Here is a 23,249-nt window from a genome sequence, read left to right on the forward strand (position 1 = left end):
TTTTTTTCCTTGAAACAAACTGTTCATTTCTTAGAGGCAAGATCTTCCTTAAACATAAAAGAAAACTCAAACAAAATTATTACATTTCAGATATCAATATGTCTTTTTTTAAAAAACTCTTCAATCCAGAGGAATCTGACAGCAGTAGTGAGGCTAAAAAGAGGGGGTGGGACTGGTTCATAGCACAGACTAGGTGATTGGGGAGTCAAATTGAAGTCAATTAAGAGGTAGCCAATAGCAAGCAGTGAGTCTTGACTGCTTAAGGCAAAAACAAGCAAGCCAACTATAAAATGGTATCTATGGCCCAGGCCATATCTTTTATGTAGTTTCTTTTGTTATGAAGGCTTTCCTGAACTTCAAAGAAATTCTTATTTAAAGACCTCCCAGATCATTAAAGACTTGTGCTTTAAGATGTGCTTCAAGATTCAGCAGTTACTTATAAACACTTTCAGAAAAGAAAGCTTTTGTTAAATCTATTGGTTTAATTTTCTGTTGTAATTAAATTAGCTGAATAAAATTAGTATGTTTTTTATACTTCTACTAGGCTCTGACCAAAATGAATTCATTGTCCCAAAATACATGTATTCAGCAATTAATGATATCACTAACTTAGAAGCCAAGAAGCAAAATATTAATAATTGTGTTTGTTCAGAGAAGTAAGTTAATTATATTTGAGTGAATCAAATAAAGGAAACCATATAAAAAGATCATTAACTGAACAGAAAATTTCTCAGAGCACTGTATATAATATTCTGTAGCAAGGACATGACACTATGTTGAGAAGAAATGGCCAAGTGAAACCTTGAAAACCCCCTTAAACTCACATCCATGCAAATATGAATCTTTTAAAAGAGGGTGTAAGATAGAAACAATAAGTGCTATGAAACTTTACATGATATATTTCAACTATAGTAATAAAATTAAAACGAAGAAAACAAGTGGGAAGATTTGAGAGGTTAATGAACTAGTTGAGTTCCCTGCAAGGCCCTGTTGCAGGATCAGCCCCATCGCAGGCCCTGGCACTCACTAAGGCCAAGGTCAGTTACTCTGGCTCCACACCCAGTCAGTTTCATGCCTTAGGAGCTTCTTCTGATCTCAGATCTAGTAAGAGGATTCCTGCCTTGTATCTTGGGATCTCACTTCTGGCTCATTCCCCAGTTCTGGAAACTGAGTTTCTGCTCTTTTTGCATCTTCTGGGACTGAAATTCAACTTAGCTCTTAACCTCATCACTTTTGCTGAGGCCCTGAAGAACTTTCTTGGATCACAGCACTTTGCTGCTCACAGCCCCTTCATCACAGCTGCCTGCAGGGCCTCATCCTGTGTAGCTTCTTTCCCTTGCTATTAGCTGGAAGCTTCCTCTGTTTCTGATCCCTTGTAGTCTATCTAAATAAGATTCAGTCTCACTGGACTGGCTCAGACTACTCCTACCTGAGCCCAGTTTATGTAAATGACAAACATTTTGTATGGAAGAAAATATTTATTTACAGAGGAAGGAATAGTTTACAAAGTTTTGTAAGCCAACTCAGAAAGCCAAGGATCCTCCTTTTCCCTCAACCATCAGCCACCACACCTATTAATTTTTAAAAGGTAGGAAAAAGGAATCAATTGTCTTGTCTGATTTAATACAAGAAAATCTAATTATGTGAGGAAGTTTAAAATTTTTCAGATATTTCCTATCTGACTTTAAGGGGACAATAAAAGTTATTTAAAAATTCATGTGTAGCAACAGGAAAAAGAAACCAGTATCAAAATATTTTAAGAGTCTGATATAGGACATGTGCGGTGTTTAAAACTTTTAAGTAAAAGATGATGATAATTTAGTATAAGAAGATTTTATTAACTGAGAATGATGGAATTTTTTGGAATGTCCATTATGGAATTAGAATTCTTGCTTTGGGTGGGGGATTATAGTTATCATTGCTTTTATATTCTATGGGTAACCTGGAAATATGCTTTGAGTTATTTCTCAGAAATCACACATCTCATCCTGATAATTCATTGCATGGTTGATGATCTAAGGCACCATCTCTCACCTAACCATATGACCATACAAATGATGATATGATGTATGAACCTTACATAAGAGGTTGGCAGCAGCTTAACATGTGCAATCCACAAGAACTCTGTCTGGATTTGTGGGGAGAACTAGTCCAAGCTAGGGCTGGTGAAAGGGTAAGTTGACTTGGCAGGCTGTGTGTTAAAGAGGTGATTTAGAACTTTGTGACCAGCCATAAAGATAGATTGAGAATAAAGGGAGAACTGTTCCCAGGAGATGGCCAGGATGAGGACTTCTAGGACATGCTGGCTGTTTCCTTCACCCTAAGAAAGAGTAAACCCTCTTCCCCATGATCAGATCCCTCCACTTCACTGGATGGGGTGACAAAGGCCAAACCCCTGCTTATTAGTTCCCACATGTCTACTTTCACCAATCTAAGACAGGCAGGGCTTCTTCTGGGGTGATGAAACCTTGAGAACATAGCTCTTCATCCTTTACCTGTGTCCTTTCTTCAGAGGACAACCTACTTCTCCATACTCACAGAGAGCACCCTACACTCCTGTTCCCTTTGGGTGCCTCTTTGGTCAAGGCATCACCCACCTTCTCTGCCTGGAAGACAGCTGGGTACCTAACTCATTTTTGTTGAATGAATGAATGAATGAATGAATGAAATGTTCTCTGTCTTTTCCACCTTTGCCTAGCTAATTCCTCCTTTGCTCCCAGCACACCCCACCCACTTCACACAGAACTCACATCTCACGTGTGGTTAGTTGTCCAGTGTCTAGGTTCGCCCACTATGATGTAAGTGTCGGCTGTCTCTCTTACTCATCATTCTTTTTCCAGCAACTAGCAAGGTGCATAACACATAACAGGTTGTCAATAAATATCAGTTGAATGAATGAATATTTTATTCATTTTTATACTTATTCTCAACTTCCTTGTCTTGAGATCACAAAGCCATTGTTATCAAAGCAAAGTGACTTGTCAGGGCACCTGGTACACAAATATAGCAGCAAAGGAGTGTTTTCAGCCTGGCCTTGTCCCATTTATGTAAGGCAGATTTCCCAGTTCTGTATTTCTCTGTCGGGCCTCCTAAGTTTAGCCCTTTGCTGTCTCATCCATCTCCTTTATTAGAAGTAAAGTCAATTGTTCCCTTCTCAGTTCAGTGTACCTTGAGAATTCTACACTCTTAAGCTAGAACTAGGTCAGCAAGGAAACGGTTTCTACGTGTATTTTTCTTTCCCACTATTTTCATGTTTCACAGATTATTTTCAACTGATCTCCTACTCGGGTCAGCATTTCCATCTCTCCAGGACTAAAGTCTCCACTCGCCTGGCCTTTCTTTCCCATCTCCAGTTCTCTTGGAGCTTCTCCCTTCTCAAGGACTCACTGCTGCTCTCCTTTAATGAAGCTCCTGCGCTTGCCTCTTGGGCGCCACTGTTTAGCTAAGTGTAGCAGCTTTTCAGTCACCATCCTCCAAGGCTCCTCCATCCCTGGCTGCTTCGCTCATTCATAGCTCGCTCATTCAAATTCCCGGTCCGCTCCCGCATCCGAGCACGAGCTGGTGTGCAGAAGCCCGCTGCAAGCCACTCCTTCCCTCTAGGGTGCACGTAGAACAGGGGCTTCCCACGGTGGCTGAGTACCGGGGACGTTCGGGTACAGAAAATGAGAGCCCACTGTAGCAGCCCTTCGTATCTAGAAGCAGCTAGAGGAGTTCGTGTGCCTTCCCAGAGAAACGGCCTTGTTGCGGAGGAAAACCCGCAAGCTCTGCGAGGGCAGGGTGCTCAGCGCGGGGTCCATTCAGCGACAGGCACAGAGGGGTACTCAAAAATCTTTGTCGCAATGAGATGAAGCGTTTCAGTCTTTCCGTGCTCCACAAGGGAAAAAATCTTGGAGGAGGCAAATGATTTCTCATGATCCTCTGGGCCTTCTCTAATAGAAAGAGCTATTTATTCATTAAAAAACATAAACATGTGGAGCCAGGCACCACCTCTTGTCAACTCAGCGCTTAGTTTATTAATAAGCACTGAATTTAACCCCCCCAGAGAAGAGGCTTTTTACAGTCTTGACTTGGCTTTAGGCAGCATCCTGCAGGCACCCCGATCCAGCACAGCCTCTGCTGTGGTCTTTCTGCACCGGTCCCTGACCAAACCAGCGCAGAGGCCCAAGAAGCTTTGAGTTTCTCTCGGTAACTGCATGTTACTGAGCTTGGCCCGATCATTCTCGTTCAGTAACATCATCCAAAATAACAGACCGTTTTCATGGGAGAAACATGGACATGTGATCTCATTGCTTTCTCTTCGGAGGCATCTGCCAGTGTCCAGGGAGCTTGAGATCTACCTGAGAGTTACTGAGGAAACAACATAGCCTTTTCATAACCTCCTATATATTTTCCTTTAAAAGAACTTTATTATTCATTAACATTATAATCGACACACAGCCCTGCTAACGAATTTTAAGTGATATGTTGCATTTAATATGCAGTTCAACCTCTAATAGCTTTTTGCTAGCAAAGAATCTTTTAGGATTCAAAATGCAAATTGGACCTGAAAAAGAAAAATTATTTTTAGACGTACGGCACTTTGGTTTGACTGTGACACAGTTTCAGGGCTTTCACGTATTAGCAGAATATGTTTTTGGTTGTGAACGGTGGAGGAATCCCTCCTGGAAAATTGTTGACTGTCCTCTCTTGGCTCTAAGCCATTCATTTAAGCCCACTATGAGATAAGGTGGAAGAATTCCACTAATTTGGGGAAAGCCAACTAAGGATTATTATTGTGGGTCCATTTGACTTGGGATTTCTGTGATTATCTCAAGAAATTCTAAATCCAGGGCCAAATGAGGTGAAAAAATTCATGTAACTATACTCATGTTGTGGAGCAATTAAAATTTTAATTGGGCATTAAACAACACACAGAAACATACAGTGATTTCTGTATAATTTGATTTGGATTCTCTCCCTCTTGTTATTTGGAGTATGGCAGAATGATATTGTAGGAAAAAATCAGCTTAAAATTAGACCTAGGCACAATCTAAATTCATACCAGTGACTTTGAGCATATAACCACCCTGTACCTACATTTCCTTTAAATAGAGGTAATCTGTCCTACTTTATAGAGCAAATTATAAGCAGGAGAAATAATTAAAACCAGCGTAATAGTTAAGAGCTCAGTCTCTGGCCACCAGGATGCTTGAGGTCAAATCTGGTTACATCCTACTTAGTAACCATGTGACTGTGGATACAGATTCCTTACCCTCAATTTCTACATCTCTAAAATGTCTACAAAAATATAGTTACCATATAGAGTTAAATGTTAAAGAATTTAGAAAAGTGCCTAGCATGACATATGTCAAACATTGACTTCATTATTATTATTATTACTACATAAGTGTCTTTGGCTGAACCCAAATGAAAAACCATCTATCTGGTAATTCATCCGTAAATCAGATAGTGAATGGATTTTTAGTTAACTATTTATAGGTTGGTGCCTGTGTGTGTATGTGTGTACCTATGCATTTAAGGTAAATTGGTCACATGTATATAAGAAATATAATTATAAATTAATTATTCCTCTAGCTGGAACACACAAAAAATAGGTCTCCTTTCCTAAGAGTTGAAGCTCTATAGAGTAAATTCTCTGTGCTTGAAAACTTCCCTCAGATTTACTTGTGTAAACCTATAGACAGCTTTTGAGCAGTTGTATAGTGATGGCTTTTCTTGGTGCTGACCAATTAGATGGGTCTAAGACTTGACCTTCCCTTAGCTGGCACTTAACCAGAGGTTAACAGAGAGTGTTTGAATTAAATGATAAACTCGAAGTCCAGATTACGTTCAGCAGCAGGTATTGCCCCCCCCCCCCCTTTTCAATCTAGTTATCACAAAAACAATCAGGGAGAGGGATTTCATTTAAAAGTGGAGAGTGGATTGTGGAAGAATCCAGAATGTTTGTAATGAAAACCATTTGGTTTTTATTAGCACCAGTCTGTGTGCTTGCTAATTTTCAGTCATTTTCTCTTTAGGAATGGTCCCCCAGATTCTAGTTTCCACATTACTGCCTTTTGAATGGAGTCCTTTGTGACCCACTGTGATTACATTGCATTTTCCTTGTGTCCTTTCAGAATGTTCCTACTGTGCCTTAATTTTGGTTGGGGGATGGTGGGAGGAGGGTGCAGCAGGGGAACAAGGTCAGCAATACTTTCAGAATGTTGTAAAAGGAGGTTTTTAAATGATCAAAATTGCCTAGCAAGAAATATCAGGCTTAGTGTCTATTAATAAAGCAAACATTTAGGACAGAAGATTGGGTTAGAAATGGGTGTCCTAAGGTCTTCACAAGGACATTTGCTCCTGTGCCTCAACATTTTTCTGGCCTCCCCTCACACTTCCAGAGCAGTCAGGAGCCAGACTGATTATAGTGATTTTTAAGATAGTGGAATGAAAATGTTGTGCGGTTGGGGTCAAAAAGCCAAGAGCTTCGGTCGAGTAGGAGAGAACAAGCTGAAACAGTTTTATTCTTATACCATTCCCTACACCTTACTTCCATGCAGAGCAGGGATAGCCAAGGAAGAAATTCTGCTGTGGAGCCAGATATGTGGTGTGTATGTTGTAAATAGATGCCTAACCTGTTTAACATGTTTACACTAATACATATTGTGGCTCAGCCGGTGTGGCTAAGCGGTTGAGCATTGACCTGTCATCCAGGAGATCGAGGTTTGATTCCCGTCAGAGCATAGGCCCGGGTTGCGGGCTTGATCCCCATTGGGGGCATGCAGGAGGCAGCTGATCAATGACTCTCCCATCATTGATGTTTCTCTCTCTCTCTCTTCCTCTCTCTAAAATCAATAGATATATTTAAAAATAAAAATAAAATATATTGTAGCTGGGAGTTTTTAAAATACAACAGAAATGGAGAAAGAAATTATTTGCATCCCATTTCCACTTAACTTTATTGCCTGTTTTATACATTTTCCTGGATATTTCAGAAAGCCTCAAACTGAAAATGGACAGAAGTATAAAAGATCCTAATCATTTGTGAATTCCCTGTATTTACTAATTTGCCTCCTGGCTAAACTTTATTTGTGATCCCAAATTCAGTATTTGCAGTGCAGACATGCTTAGATTGGTGAAAGATTTTAGTCGCCACATGCATGCATAGGAGGTCGAAAAGGAAATTGTAAACATGGGTCCTTCTTTTGGACTGTTTTGTGCCACAGTTTTTTCACATTTTACGCTTTTTGTTGGTTACTTCACTGCTTAGAATGGCCCCCAAGCATAGTGCTGAAGGGGTGCCTGGCTTTCCTAAGTGCAGCAAGGCTGTGATGTGTCTTACAGAGAAAAGACGAGTGTTAGATAAGCTTCGTTCAGGTATAAATTATAGTCCTATTGGTTGTGAGTTCAAAGTTAATTAAGTAATGGTTATATTAAATAAGTTGTCTTTAAGTTAAACCAAAACACATATAAAACATGGTTATGTATTGATCAGTTGATGAAAATGTTTGATCAGAAACTCATAGGAACCTAAGCTTGTGTTTCCCCAATGATTCGGTATTTGCTAATTCAGTGTTAGTGGTGACGTTAGGACAAATATCCAGTGAATAATGAGAATTGACAGTATTTGTTTTGTAATTCCCATGAATTACATTGCATTCTCACCAGAAAGCATCAATGACCTAGCAAGTAGGGACCAACATTATATAAAATCAAATCCACAAATAAGTGCTACAGCACAAAGCTTTATCTATTTAGGTTATTTGTTGCTGTGTGAATCATATTTACTTCAGGTTTCCTTCCTCTTACTGACAATTTCCTTAGAAGCTCTTTACATATGCAGAAATGTCTTTAAAACACACACACACACACACACACACACAGGACCAGAAAACTAGTCTCTAGGGCAGGGGTGGGGAACCTTTTTTCTGCCATGGGCCTTTTGGATATTTATAACATCATTCACGGGCCATACAAAATTATCAACTTAAAAATTAGCTATGAAAAAAGCTCCTCGATTTATTGAATTTTGAGTCCTGCCTGTGGTTGCCTTAGCAGGGCCAGGCCAAAGGATTTCGGCCGGCTATTCCCCACCCCGGACTTAAAGGGAGCACTTGACAGCTTCTCTGTGACATATCAGAATGGCCAGCATCACTATTCTTGCACTTTGGGGCCATTATTCACTAAAATAGGGCTACCTGAACACAGGCACTGCGATGCCTGGACAGCCAATCCAGTAACAAGACAGACACGAAGTGACTCGCAGGTGGGGACCATATACAGCGTCGATGCGCTGGACAAAGGGACGGTTCACGTCTGAGCGAGATGGAGCAGGACCAGGCGAGATTTCGTCACGCTGCTCAGAACAGTGTGCAACTTAAAACTTAGGAATTGTTGATTTCTGGAATTTTTCATTGAATATTTTTGGACCTTGGTTGACTGCAGGTAACTGAAACCGTGGAGAGCAAAACCACGGGTAAGGGAGGACTACTGTACAACTGGAAAGGGGTGACGCTCAGGGACTCAAAACAGGTCTGCCTCATTTATGCACCCAAACATTTCCCAGCTCCTACAGCATCCCCTAATCCCCACCACACAGCAGACCCTTGGTAATGAATACAGTAATTAATAACTTCTCAGAGGGTAGCTGAGCTTGTTTTTAAATTCCTGTAGTCAAATAAGTTGGGAGAATGTTACAAGATTAGTTTGGGAAATAATGGCGCGTCATTTATTATCAGCCGAGAACATTCAGAATTGTCATTCTTAAGAACTAAGCTCATTATTAATAGAAGATTGCTTTTCTTGACTTTATGTGACTGTTTTCTTAAATTAAAAATAAACCTTTTTTCTTATTGTGAAAGCAGTACATGTTCATCTAATACAAATTGGAAAATAAAGATAAGCCAATAATACAAAATTAAACACACTTATAATCCCTCCACCCAGATATAACTGCTGTAAATGCCCATTAGTCTTTCTGTGCTTTTATACAGATTTTTAAAAGTCATAGCATACTCTCTTTCACCTTACAAACATCTGGTCCACAGCACTCCACGTCAATACATTTGCCGTCACTACATCCATTTTTATATCTATTTATCAAGGTGAATACTTTTGTTTTTAAACCACATTTGTTTACTCAGAAGTCACCGACCCACAGATAAGGAAACATCTGAAGAGCCCAGGTGTGGCAGCGCAGAGAGGTTGAGGAATTCAAAACAAAGTGCAAAATATAAAAACAATTACAACCAGTTTGACAGTTGTGCGTCTGTTTCCTACGGCCCTTCTGCCCACAAGTCTACCGCTGACTTCAAAGAGAAGTCAGCACGGAGGGGGTCCAGAGGCTTAGGTGCAGAACCAGAATCAGCCCCACGATAAGAGATTAAAGGAAGGTTGATCAAAGACCCAGTAAAAGTACTAGCCCATGGCTTGCCTTGGCCCATGGCCCCCAAATATTCATCAGAATAGAGGGCTCTCTTTGAAGTGTTTGGAAGCTCCCATGCCCAGGTGAGCTCTCCGGTCAAAGGGAAATTTTAAAAAGGGGCACAGGAAGGAGTTTGCAGAGTTGCCTCTCCCTGTCTCTTGTCTGTGTATCCCTCACAAATTGTTCAAATGCTGCTTCTTCAATTTGTTGTCAAGATGTAAGTAGTTTAACTGTACTGGGCATGAAGTGAGGGCTTCGGCCTCAGAGGAGAAGGCGCACCTCTGTTCCTTGTGGGAAGTAACACAAGCGTGCATGCGGCAGTGGGTTCCAACTCACGAGCATAATAGATCTACAACCACCACTCCTCCTTTCTGTTCAGGGTGTTTAAAAGGGCATGTGTTATTTCCAAATAAGCAATAAGACTTGTTCGTTCTACCCATTCCTTGCTTGTTCACTGCTCTCCCAACTGGGAGTTTATTGCTCTTTGTGGCGTTAGGACATAAACCATCCATTTCCCCAGAGAAGGGAAGGAAATAGAAGTGCTCCCCAAGTGGCAGTAGCCTTCACAACATTCAGGTTAGATTTTTTTAAAAGTGTTTTGAAAGACAAGAGTTACATAAAATTGCTAAAAGTGTATGCTTAGAACATCTTTAGTTCTCATCGATGTTCCTACCTTTCTCTCTCTCCCACTCTCCTGAAATATCAATGGCAAAAAATATCCTTGGGTGGGGATTAAAAAAAAATTTGCAGAGAGGAGGGGAAAGTGAAGGTGGAGACTTTTGATTGGCCCTGTGAAGATTTTGAGGCCAAGTTCAGGGGTTATAATTTAACCTAGGCCATGTGAAGCCACTGACATATCTGAGCAAGGGAGTGGCTGGTGCAAAAGGGTATTTGGGGAATTTTAATCTTCGAAATGTGTGGAATGTATAAATGTAGGGAGGTAGTACTAGCAAGATGAGTAGTTGGGTGACTTCTAGAAAATAGAGAGTGAAGATGTAAACTAGGTTGGCATTGATCATGGAAAGAGTATAGAAAAGAGAGAGTTGTTGGGAGAAATAGAGTTTTACCCAAGGTTTCAGACCTGGGAGACCATGAAAACAATTGTTCTATCAAAGTCTGAAGTCCAGGGAGAACTGGTTTGGAGGCAACCCAGAGAGTTGGAGCCTGAGATGGCAGCCAAGCCAACAGGTCCATGAGATGGTGAGAAGTGGGGGCTCGAGGCTCAGCTGGAAAACAGATTTACCCTTCCAAGTTGAAAAATACCACACAGCACAGCAATTGTGTGAAGTTTTTAATGAAATAATTTATTGAGTCAGACAGCGAAGTATTTTCAGAAGCTCATTTGAGAACTTATACTCTCTTGATACAGATGAATTCTGAATTGCTCTCTTGTTTTCTTTGCAAAACAGTTCACCTTGTCCGAGAAAGTACGTGGGGAGAGCGGTGGGAAGGTTTTTCTCAACATTCCGGGTGTAGAGACTGGGCATCGGGCCTCCTGTAGGTCAGAGTCTCATTACCCATCAGTGATAATAGTTCATGTTCTATGTATCTTTCTATCCATCCTCCATCAGGCACAAGGCAGAGTCTTGTGCATTGTAAGTACTCGGTGCCGGTTGATTTGCATCTCCATCGGAGTTCTTAGAGGTAAAAGAGTGGACATAAAAAAAGCTAACAAAAGCCAGCAGCCAATTTCATAATGACAGGCTTTACATAAACAAATACAAGTGTGATGTCGAATTTGCATTGCAAAAATTTTGTGAGGAAGGTTCAAGAAGTAACAAATGTAGCTTCAGATCTTTACTCAAATGATGAAACCCTTTAAATCCCTCATCCCTTGGCATTTGAGAGACATTCAAAAGTCATGGCAGCTTGAAGAGCAGAGTCAGTAGTTAAAATTGTCAGAATGAAGAGAGACCTTCTGTGAACCCCGAGCCCAGGACAGCCAAAGCAGACCTATGTACACTTTTTTCTCTGAGATAGGAACTAGCGAGAACCTAAGTTATTTGGGGGGGGGGGGGGTGAGATGTAGAATGAAGGCTTCAGACCTATAAAGGATAACACCAGTCAACTCCAGTAAAGGAGGACTCTCCGTAGGCAATATTCGTTATTCCACCTCGCATTGACAGTTACGCGTCAGGAGCACCAGGCCAGCTGGCTTGTGCGTGAAGCGCAGGCAACGTGCCTTCTTGCCCCCTTCCAAACTACTTAAGAAACACACCCTGTGTTTTGTGTCGTCATTTGTCTGGTCCTACAGCGGCTCGACTCATGCAGAACATGGATCCCACTGCTGAGCCTTGTACCGACTTTTTCAAGTACGCCTGTGGAGGCTGGCTGAAACGCAACGTCATTCCTGAGACCAACTCCCGTTACAGTAACTTTGACATTTTAAGGGATGAACTAGAAGTTGTTTTGAAAGGTGAGTGAAGTTTGTGTCTATGCATCAAAGATTTCTCTCTTAATCTTTTTTAAGATACAAAATCTTGGCCATTATGGGGGAACAGTGCACTGGATTAAAGTAATCCCCCCAAGTTTTGTGGGCCACCACCTCGTCACACTGAGGGTGGTAGACACTGAAAGGGATGTGTAGGCCTCTCTTAGCATCCTTGCTTTCATTTGTAGCTGCTCAAACAATAAACCCGATAGAGATGGCATCTTTATGCCATTATACAGAATAAGAAATTAAATGATTTCCACTAAACACCACCTCTCTGGTCTTCACAGCCCAGCCATGTGTTGACGTCACTATAAGACGTCTAACCCAGCTTAAGACACTCTCTGGGAATTTGAGAACGTCGTGGCTAGTCCCATACTATCCTCCATCCTTTGTTCTCCTCCAGAAGTTACTTTGTAGAAAACAAGTTTTGCTATTTTCTAACATCCCAAGAAGGAGAACAATTCATTCAGTGTATCGGGAGCATGAACAATACAATCACACAAAGAGAATTATTTTTCAGCCATCAAGAGAACTATCATATTAAATTCCAAATTCCTTTGTATTATTATTTGTTTTCTTTCTGATCTCAATTTAAAACCAAAGTAACTTATCTATGGCAGAGCAGTACTCATCACTGTTCACACACAAAAAGAGATAATCTAGTGAAAACCACTGTCATGTAACTTGGCCAACGAAACTAAGTCCCATCTCTGCTCTAGGAATAATGATCAGGTGAGGGAATAGGTTTCTCCTGTAGGGTTTGGGCATGGGAAGGGAGTGAACATACATACAAAGAAGCAAGTTTGTTCCTGAACCTGTGTTGAAAATGTTAATTACAGCTGCAAATGAGCAATTATATTAATGCATTTTATTAAATGCCCCATTTCAGATGTCCTTGAGAAACCCAAACCTGATGATATAGTAGCAGTACAGAAAGCAAAGACATTGTACAGATCTTGTATAAATGAATGTAAGTGCTCTTCATTATATTTCATTGAGAATATGCCAAAATATGCATAGACTTCTTAAAAAATTTATTTTCATTGCTTTCAAAAGCTGTTATTGACAGCAGAGGTGGAGCGCCTCTACTCACAATGTTACCAGACATATACGAATGGCCAGTAGCCACAGAAAACTGGGAGCAAGAATATGGTAAGCAGTTTTACTTCTTAAAAAAAAAAATTCCAATAAAATCTATGTTATTATTATATTGTGGTATCATATTAATGCACTAAAGCTTCTAAAGATGTACTTAACCTTTCATTGCTTTAGGTACTTCCTGGACACTTGAGAAATCTATTGCACAACTGAATGCTAAATATGGGAAAAAAGTCATTATTAATTTTTTTATTGGCACTGATGATAAAAACTCTTCGAACTATATAATTCATGTAAGTTTGTATGGCTGTCAGCCACAGTTATCTTTAAATTGTAATAACACTTCCGCACACTTTGTTGTTGTTGATACTTAGAAATAATGCCTATTCTCACTAGAATTGCATGGGCAAGGAGGTAATACATTAATACTCTGTCCCTGATATCTGAATTCCCCATTTTGAAAATATTTTCTTAATGCTGTGTTTTAGAGATTCATTTCTCCTTTCTGCTTCCTTTATTTTAGATACCTCTTCTTTCATAAAATAAATAAGAAATGAAAGACGTTAGACTCCTCCTATTTAGAAAAAACACCTAAGATTTCTCTGTATGTTCGTAAGTGTGGTCTGGTTTACATAGTAATGCAGGCCTGGAAACCAGAAATTCCTAATTGCTTCCAAAAAAAACACACGGAAGGGGTTTTGAACACAGTTTTGATTCTCACTAAAGAATGCCTGTACTTTTTTCTCAATTAAGGTAAATAAGATACCATTCTTTTCAAATGCTTTTTTAGATTATCTTTTTAATTGAATTTATTGGGGTAACATTGGTTAATAAAATTGGATAGGTTTCAGGTGTACAGTTCTATAATACATACCTGTATATTGTATTGTGTGCTCACCACCCCAAGTCAAGTCTCCTTCTATCACCATTTACCCCCCTATACCCTCTTCTACCCGCCCCACTCCCCTTTTCCTCTGGATTTTTTTTTTTAATGTAAGCCATTCATTTAGGTTTATCTAAGGTGTCACTTAAAACAAGATTTATACTTAATGAGTGTGTTTGGAATGGACTAAAAAATTTATAAAGCTTTTATTTGGTCTCCTATAAAATAAAATAAACTAAAAGTTGCAGGTCACAGAATCATATTTATGTCACTGTTGCATAAATCTCCCTGGTTATTTATTAAAATCATGAAAGACAACCCACCTCTCTTCTTGGACTCTCAAATGCCAGCATCCTGCATGATCATCATGAGGACATTTTTTAAAGGAGGCTCAGGAGGTTGGAGGAGGAGCGGGGTCTGTCTCGTGGAGATGTGTTCTGGCTCTTTCCACCCAGTCTTCTGGGTGATGTTTCTTTTGTGCTCACCTGGCTCTTCCTGCCAGGATTCTCACTTTAACCTATAAATGCTCTGGTTTGGCCCTGTACCCATCTTCTCTTTTTTCTTCAACTGCTCAAAATATGTTGTTACTAAATAATAAACCAAGAAATATTTATCCATGATTGACTGGGTCAAACACAGTTTAGTTGAGCATCAAAGACATTTCACGCAAAGCTTCCCCTGTGCCACCTTCTTGCCATGCAGTATGTAGGCAGCAACCTCGCAGAGCTGAGAGTGTGTCCGGGTGGCTCTCCTGGGGCAGGAAGGTGGACTAGACACCGTGGAGCAGACCTGATTTTGTCTTTTATTTTTATTCCATCTCAGTTAAGGGTTGGGTAGAGGAGGATGTCCCCCAGGGGTGCATATTAGAGTCTCAGGAAGTGGAATGGGCTATAAATGTGTAACTTAGAAACTCCTCTGTCTTAGAGTCTCACGTGTTTTTGTTCACCTGCACCTTCTGCTCTGCTTTAAAAGCCTTCCCAATATATCTTCTGTTCAAGTTTTCTTTGGTTTTTCTCAAATATCTGCAGCACAGTCTTCCAGATTACCTAACTACCCATCAGTTTAATACTTTGAAGTAGTGTGAAAACCATTTCCTAATTATGTATTCACTCTGTGTGATTGTTACTTTTATAAACAGCAAGAACACTGGATCTTGCTCACACATGGATAGGCATGCTTGTATTTTGTCCAACTGTTCTATATCAACTGAATGGTTTATTTTCTTCTCTTTTATATTCCTTATAGATTGACCAACCTCGACTTGGCCTCCCCTCCAGAGACTATTTTGCATGCACTGAAATATATAAAGAGGTAAAAAAAACCCACAAAACTAAAAACAAAACAACAGCAAAAAACTAACAAAATAAAACTACAGAATCATCTGGTGTAAACTTATAAATAATGAAAAAGACTAAAGCCAAATATATGTTCTTTGTGTTCTTTACTCTGGAAAGACACTTGAAATCAGACACAATAGTGAGCTCCCTTTGATAGAATGAACATTCTCAGCAGAATGAATGAAGGTGTTTTAAGAAACAAAGAAATTTGAAATTCTTATTTGTGTTTTGATTTTCAGTATTTGTCTATAACCCATTTTGAAAAGCCAATTTCAAATGCTTTAATTTCCTTATAAATTGGATCATTTGCAAAATGAACAGATTAGTCACGGTCTAGGGCAATACCAATGAGGACTGAGGAGTGATCCAGTATGAGAAAGTCATACTGAACTTTTTTTGTGTGTGTTTTGTGTGTGTGTGTGTGTTTTGGCATATTACTTCTTTATTAGAAATTGTAAATGAGAAATTATTTCAATACCCGAAGACCAAACTACAACACAAGATTCCATAGGCTCAAGATTTTGAGACATTCTGAAAAGAGTTTTCTGCATTAGAACGTCATACTCTGTGACACCCTTCCAGAGGCTGCTAATCTGACTTCCAGAGGACTACCTAGGGCACCGGGTTCAGACAAACCTTTGCAGCCACCTTCTGACTCTAACATTGGTCAGCTAGCCAAGGGGTGTCATACCCCACAGAACTGAAGGATGGTCTGGATGCTTCCTCTTCTCCTCCAGCCTTACCTCCCTCAGGCTGATGTTTATGTGCTCTCACTTACTGATGTAAAGGAACAACAGAAGACAGCTCCGCAATGTGATATATTATTAGGTATTTTGGGAAGATGTTGGTTCTATACTGTTGTCTTCATAATTATTGTGTACCTCAGAAGTAAGTTAAGTTTACCTTTGATGATCCTAATGGGTCACAGTGTAGTGGTGTGGCTGAAATTAGGCCCTAGTTAAAATGATTGCCTAAGTATGTTTATGCTGAGCATTTATTTTGTGTACTTAAGTTCAAATAACACGGAATAAACTCACTGTAGAGTATCTTTTTGAGTGGCTACACAATACTGAAATGAAGAAAAAGGCATATTATAAAAGGCCACACTTATTAGCACAATCATGTGGGTGTGGGGTTTGAGTTCATTGCAGTCCAGTTACTGTGTGGGTTGCAGCTATTGGCTTTATTAGCTGTCCAGCTGCTTCCTTTTGCAGGGTTCAGGGTGGCTGAAGAATTTTGGCTCGTTATACGACACTTTCATCATCATCAACTGGGTTGTTTTTCATATTTAGAATTTTTCCTAAAAACTTGTCAAATTTTTTCAATCCTAACAATATACATATATTTCTGTATTTTAACATTTCTGATAGGAAGATACCTGCAGTCAGTGTATATACATTTGATGTTGTAAGGCTTCTTTTTGTTGTTGTGTTTCCAAAAAGCTGTTGTTAATATGATGGCAGATCTGTGCGTTTTACATTCAATGCTATCTCATAATTGAGAACAGGTAACAAATTGGCAGGCATAGGCTTGAGTCTGATATAGAGGCATTTTTGTTTAACCTGCAGTTTTGTATTTGTTTGTATTTTAATTTGGATTAGTTTCCAATATTTTAAAATGTTGGAAGATTTCACTTGACAATCCAGATTTCTTGATCAATTCATAGAATTGGAAACCCTAGGCCTTATTGCTAAGCTGGGTCATGTTACCCCCTGTAGATAGGTCACTGTTCTTTAGGTTTGAGCAGTTCTCATGTGTGTGATTCATTGATTTATGTTGACTTCCTGGTCCCTGAGGCATTTGAGTTTGTAAATTAGTTGGGTCCTGGCTAAGCTTCAGTGACATAGACACTTGAAAATACTGTAGCTCAAACAAGAGAAAAAATTATTTCTATTTCCTCTTATAGTCCAAAGGTAGGCAGGAAGTCCAGGCGAGGTAGGGAGCTCTGATCCCTGAGAATGGCCAGGACCACAGCTTTCTTTCATCTTTGACCTTGCTAGTGTTTTATATGAACCTAACTGGTCAAAGTGGGTTCACCAGTGCCTTGTTCACATTTCAGGTCACAGGGCAAAGAAAAAAGGGAAATTGGTAGACAAACAATTTCTTTTTATATAAGTGATGCAGAAGTTGTATGTATTCCATTGGTTAGAACGTTGTCATGTGGCTGCAGCTAAATTCTAAGGAGGCTGGGAAATGTAGCCTTAAGCTGGGTGGTTGTGTATGTGCCTTGTTAAAATTCAGTTTTGGAAGGAAGTTTCTGTTACTAAAAAGAAGAAATGGAACTGGATACCAACAACATTTAGCCATCTCTGCCAGTTTGCATCCCCTGGTTCGGGAACTACTACATTTGTAGTCAAATAGCAGTGTAGGAATCAAATCTAGAACCAGGGACATACTGTGTTTATAGAGTTGATGGGTGAGAAATCTGAGGCTCAGAGGGTTGCCCCAGAACTCTCAGCAGCACAGTAGTAGGACCCCATGCAGAACTTTCCCCCTTACCCACTTCTCCTTCCATTACATCTTTCCAACCTCATAAGAGTAGTCCTTCATACCTGTAGAGTTCTTTAAGTGAAAAAATGATGTAGAGAACTCAGTAGCACTTACAGCCTGGAAGTTATTTGCAGCTCAAATTCGGTGCCCTCCTTCGATCTGGATCAGACTAGCAAACACACAGCATCTCGCTGCCTTGACGCCCTTCCATAGCTGTGGCTTCTTGGCCCTCACACTCTTTCCTGCTAACCTCAGACCACACAGTACTTCTCAAGTCAAGGCTCCAAGTTCCAAGCAACCTCCTTCCAGTCAAAGGCAGTTGGCATATGAGATGCAATCTACTTGTCATCCTGGAAATGGATAATTACTATAATATTTCTGTATCCTTCCCCTCTTAAAGTCCATTTTTTTGGCGGGTGTTGGGAGAAGGAGGAGTGAATGTGTTTAGCCATGGGGGGGGGGGGTAAAATCCATTTTTTCTTTATTTCCCTCATGATATTTGCTACTCTCTCCCAACCATTACCACCTAAAATTCCTTGCTTAGTTTCTTCTGCATCCCCAGCCAGCTTTCAAATAAAAGTTAATTTCAGTTTCTTCAGCTACTCTGCTATCTCTGAAAGAAGTCAATCCCTTTCAATATTTTTTCTGTGTTTTATTGCTTCACGAAAAACAATTATGAAAGGATAGGATAACAACATAATATCTAGTGGAGAATATGGCGGAGAAGTTATAAAGCTGGAAGAAATCTTACTATCGTTGTATCAGCGTATCGCTGGACTTCACTGATTTTCTCACTTATAAGCTTGTATATATGTTGTTCTCTTTGCCTGGAACATTTTATACACACAGGCCATCTGCCCAGCTCTGTTCCTTTTCTCCTTACCCTTTAAATCTAAGTTTAAATTTTACTTCCTCATGAAGGCCTTTCTTGGAACTCTTGTCTAGATGAAGATACCTGTATGTCCCTGTAGCACATGGGTTTCTGTATACTTTTTTACTTAATGTCATTTTCCCCCCTAAAAAACTGTAAACTTAGTAAGAGCAGTGCCATATCTCACCTATCCTTCGCTCTATTCCCTGCTCAGTTAAATATTGTGGAATCAGTGGATGACTGGTTAAGGGGGAAAATGGCAGGAAAGAGAAGGGGAAAAAAAGAAGAGAGAATAACCCAGTCTTCTTAGGGGTCCCTCCTAGTTCCTTGATTCTTGAGGAAGTGTGAGCTCTAAGGCATCCATTGCTAAGAAAATACACTTCCTGAGCATCTTATAAACATCTTATAAATATGTACCCTTTTGTTTTCAATCTCTGCTACAGACAGTTTGTCTAAGATATTTACACATTCAGTAAGTTTCATACTTTCGCAGTTCACAATATTTTATTGAGAAGAACCGAGAGAAGTGGGTTGTTGTTTTTTTTAATTTAAGAGAGTGAGGGAGAGGAAGAGAGAAACATCAATAGATTGCCTTCCATATTGGCCCCAACTGGGAATTAAACCCACAACCCTTCAGTGCACAGGAGGACACTCCAACCAACTGAGCCACATCAGCCAGGGCACCAAGAGAGGTTTTGAAGACTGGCATGAGGTCACCAACTTTTTTTTTTTTTACACCAAGATAGGTACTGTCTTTGACTAGAGAAGCCCAGCTTCTTTGCCTTGTAGCCAGTGATCTTCAAACTGTAGTGTGGAGTCTGGTTCTGCAGATACACCTCAGCAGCTGGAGATAAGGGAGGGTCACACCCCCTCTTTGATCAAAGTCACCTTAATCATAGATCTTTTTTTATCAAATTCTTACCTTAGCCTATTTTGCCAGGTTCCTTTTGATTCCTCCTTCTGGTATCCAACTTGTCCAGAGAATCATCTTTCATATTCTAAAACTTCATATTAACAATGAAAATAGCACATACAATGACAAGAAAGCCCATCCACTTCACAGGAGCTTTTTTTCCCCACTTTTGACACCTAAGGGGTGGAATTTTTGTGTTGTGATAGAGCTTTTAAAGCAGTAAAATACTTTGTTTCATGACATCTCTAATAATAAAAATAGGTAATGCTTTTTTTTTTTTTTTCAAGGACTATATGGCGCCTCCTTCCTCTAAGGAAAAAAACCTACTTTACTCTTGTTAAAACACCTTTCAAACTTATGTGCTTTTATTCTGGCAACTTTAAATGTTATATTTTGAGAAATGCATGTTGTATTCCTCTGGTTACTGTTCTAAACTTAAATACCTCAGTTCCTTTTAATAATGTTTTCTGTAGTTTACCTCTCAGTTAAAGAGGGGACATGCCCTAAGGCAATAGAGACCCAAAGATTCATATTCTTATATTTTTTACATGACAGAATCGTATGTTTTCTTTAATCATTAAGGTTACTCAGGCACAGACTTTAAGAGCGAAACGGGACATTAGGAGATTTAGTCCAACTCTCATTTTACAAATGGAGGAACAGGGACCCAAAGAAGTAAAATGATATGCTTCAAAGCCATAGGTTAGAAGAGCCACCTGCCAGCTAGGAACATCCATTGTCAGCAATAGAAACTTACTCTGATTAGCTTAAATTTTGTAAAACATGTTTTTGTTTGTCTCACTGGACTGTAAAGTTCTTGGGATGACTCAGGCATGGGTGGTTCCAGAGGTTCAATTGAGCCATCTTCTCTCTTCTTTTCTCATTCTTAAGGTTCTGTTTTCTTTCGTGTTGACTTCTTTTTCTAACACTGTATCTCCATGTGGCATCAAAGATAACCACTGGGAGCATCACAATCTAGAAAAAAGAAATTCCATCTCTCCTAATGTCTATCAGTTCTGAGAAAAGGACCCTGACTGGCCCTATTTCAGACATCTACTCTTCCTTCAACCAGCCACTGTGTCCAGGAAACTGGGTTTTCTGGTTAACTAGTTGGTAGTGCCAACTAATCTCCATAACTCAGGAAGAGACACCCCTTGATTGACAAGCTCTACCAACCAGAAACAATGCAGGGCTCTGTTATAAGAAGACAGAGGAGAAATAGCTATCCACATGATCATTTTTCTGTCTCTTGGTTCCCAATCTATCTTTCCTTCCAGATGGTGTTATTTCTACAAAAGCACCTGAGAGCAAATCTCATTTAAAAGTATTAATTAAGCCAGCTCATGTGCATGACACAAGTTACCAAACAAGACTAGATAAACACTGTCTTATTCCAGGGGCTTTATAATCTAAAATTGTTAACTTGGTGTTGTGCAGGCCAAAATTAGGCAGAATACTGTACAAATACATACACTAAAAAAAAAAAAAAAAAAGGCATGTCTTACCAGTTTGGATTATCTGTGTGGCACTTGTGTGAAGCTTCCTCTCCCAAGAAATAACTAGAACTTTCCAAATGCCATGGCAGAGGAACAGTTCTCAAAATGGGTTCATCGAGGAGCCTCTCACGCTGGCCTCTCTCGTTAAAGAGATTTAACCTGATTTCTGAGGTGTTCTGCTTACCTGAAGATGACTTAATATTGCACTGCTACCTTAAAGGCTATAACTAGTGACATTCGAAACAATTTTATCCCTTACAAGGCTATACATTTCTATTATTTCTATAAAAATAATATAAAAGGTACACATTACCCATAAAAAATAATCATCGCATTCAGGGAATTTTAAACTGAAAGCAATCAACTCCCTCCCTCATGTGAGACAGTGCTTGCACACTGATTCACTGAAACGATGATAACAATACATTTTTTAAATCACCCACCTTCAGAAGAATCTCTGAACTCAGCATCGGGGGTGAGTTGGAATTGGTCTCAAAGCTTCCCTTTTTCACTTCTGTAGCTCACCTTGCCCTCTTCCGTAAGGAAATCTGTAGGTTAGGGACCCAAAAGGTTTGTGTGTAATTAAATTATGTGTACACTTACGTTCTGTGTTGTCTGGGAAGGTAGACTAAGCCAGTATAGTGGTTTCCCAACCCAAGGGCCACATTGTGTGTGCCAGTGGCAGGGCTCTGTGTAGCCCGCCTTTATGATATGCACTCCGAGTGAGTCCGTCACAGTTTATTTTACTTGTGTGTACATCAACAAAATATTGACTCGAACAGACCGTTTCAGGGTGAGAAGAAATGTGAGAAAAGCAGTGAGAAAAGCAGTGGTCTAGCAGATGAGAGCCCGGGAGGTGAGGCGGGAGCTGGAGAGTGAAAGCCGCAGGATTGTGCTGTGCAGCTCAGCAGGGGGAAAGAAGGCCAGAGCCGTGAAGAAATTCGGAGCTCTTAGAAAACCTGGGGGTTCACAAAAAGTGAAAATGTTTTAGGCGTGTGGATAAAGGACTTGGAACATGGCCAGGCTGGTCGGAAGCCAGAAAGAGATGACATAGGTGTCTGAATAAGAGAAAACACAGACCAGAAAAATTCTCTAAGTGGTACCTACTCAGAAAGAGCATAAGCTGAGGCTGGCGGTCCTGCACGTCAGCAGGCACAAGCTGGAACTGAGTTAACCTGGAAAGGATTTTGTTTGCCCACTTGCCCAAAATTCAAGCTGAGAGAAACTGCTCTGAGCTTGGGCCGAAAATAAAAGTCTAATGCAACAAGGAAGTGAGTGAAACTTGCTTAGTATACCTAAAAATTAACTTCATGTTTTTTAAAAAAATTCAACAGATGTTTATTGAGCCTTTACTCTGTGACAGTTACTTTTCTATGCAATAGGGATACCAAGGAAATAAGGCAGAAAAGGTCCTTGTTCACATGGAACTCACGCTCTAATGGGAGAAGATGGACAGTAAAGAAGCAAATAAATCATTCAAGGAAATAAGATAGATGGAGATATTAGATTTACAAAGAAAACAGAATGTGGTGGTATGGTACAAAGTAATTCACTGGGGTCAGGGGCAAGTGGATAATTAGATATAGGTCTATCTGGATTTCTAAAAAGGTCACTCTGGCTGCTTGGTTGACTTGCTGAAACACAGCCTGCAGGGGAGACTGCTGGCCTCATTTTTTCCTTTTTGGGCACCAGGTGACTGTCAGGCGGTTTCACCCAGTCCAGCCTGGGTATCTGTATCTAACAAAAAGGAGCTTTTTCACTTGGCACTTAGTGACTAGGACAAGAGAATTTTCTGAGATTGACTTAACCACGTTTGTAAAAAGAACTTCATTCAGCCTCCCAAAGATAGGCAACAAACCTTACAAATTACAACTGATTGCTCGTAGGAACCTGCAGCTTCTCCAGCAGTCCCCACGCTGGCCCACAGTGGGTCCTCTCGTGTCCTGTGTTTCTCTCCCTCCAGAGTCCTAGTAGGACGGGCAATGTCTCCCCTTTTCGGTTCTTAGGAGCGGCTGCCTGGTTCTATGCAGTAGGGATAGTTCTTCAGGGAGCAAGTCTCTGTGCTGGCAGCTGCCTGCTCCCCGACATGCTGCTTGGAGTGGGGGGAAATCCCGAGCCTTGTGGACAGGAAACGTGTCTTTCCTGCTTCGTGTCCTTTGTGTGTTCCTCCAGGAAACTTGCTGCATGACACCAGTCAATAGTCCTCAGCCTCGGTGGCCAGGAAGGGTAGAGTTCTGTGACTTCTCAGTCACTTCATGCTTCACATTAAGACGATTTTCTTCCTGAAAGGGAAAAGGCAGGCAATTGTTTAAGATCTGGGT

The 23,249-nt window shown here is 40.2% G+C and overlaps 1 protein-coding gene across 9 annotated transcripts in view; it reads left to right on the forward strand.

The window, feature by feature from the left end:
* Positions 1 to 23,249, forward strand: part of MME (membrane metalloendopeptidase) — a 578,791-nt gene that overhangs the window by 511,986 nt on the left and 43,556 nt on the right. For all 9 annotated transcript variants that reach the window (XM_081139397.1, XM_081139393.1, XM_081139395.1 and 6 more), the window contains 5 exons: positions 11,661 to 11,822; positions 12,730 to 12,810; positions 12,897 to 12,992; positions 13,113 to 13,231; positions 15,067 to 15,132. In XM_081139397.1, the coding sequence (XP_080995523.1) occupies positions 11,661 to 11,822; positions 12,730 to 12,810; positions 12,897 to 12,992; positions 13,113 to 13,231; positions 15,067 to 15,132 (524 nt within the window). The remainder of the gene's footprint in view (positions 1 to 11,660; positions 11,823 to 12,729; positions 12,811 to 12,896; positions 12,993 to 13,112; positions 13,232 to 15,066; positions 15,133 to 23,249) is intronic.

This window comes from Miniopterus schreibersii, assembly GCF_964146895.1.
Source record: "Miniopterus schreibersii genome assembly, chromosome: 5".
NCBI lineage: Eukaryota > Metazoa > Chordata > Mammalia > Chiroptera > Miniopteridae > Miniopterus > Miniopterus schreibersii.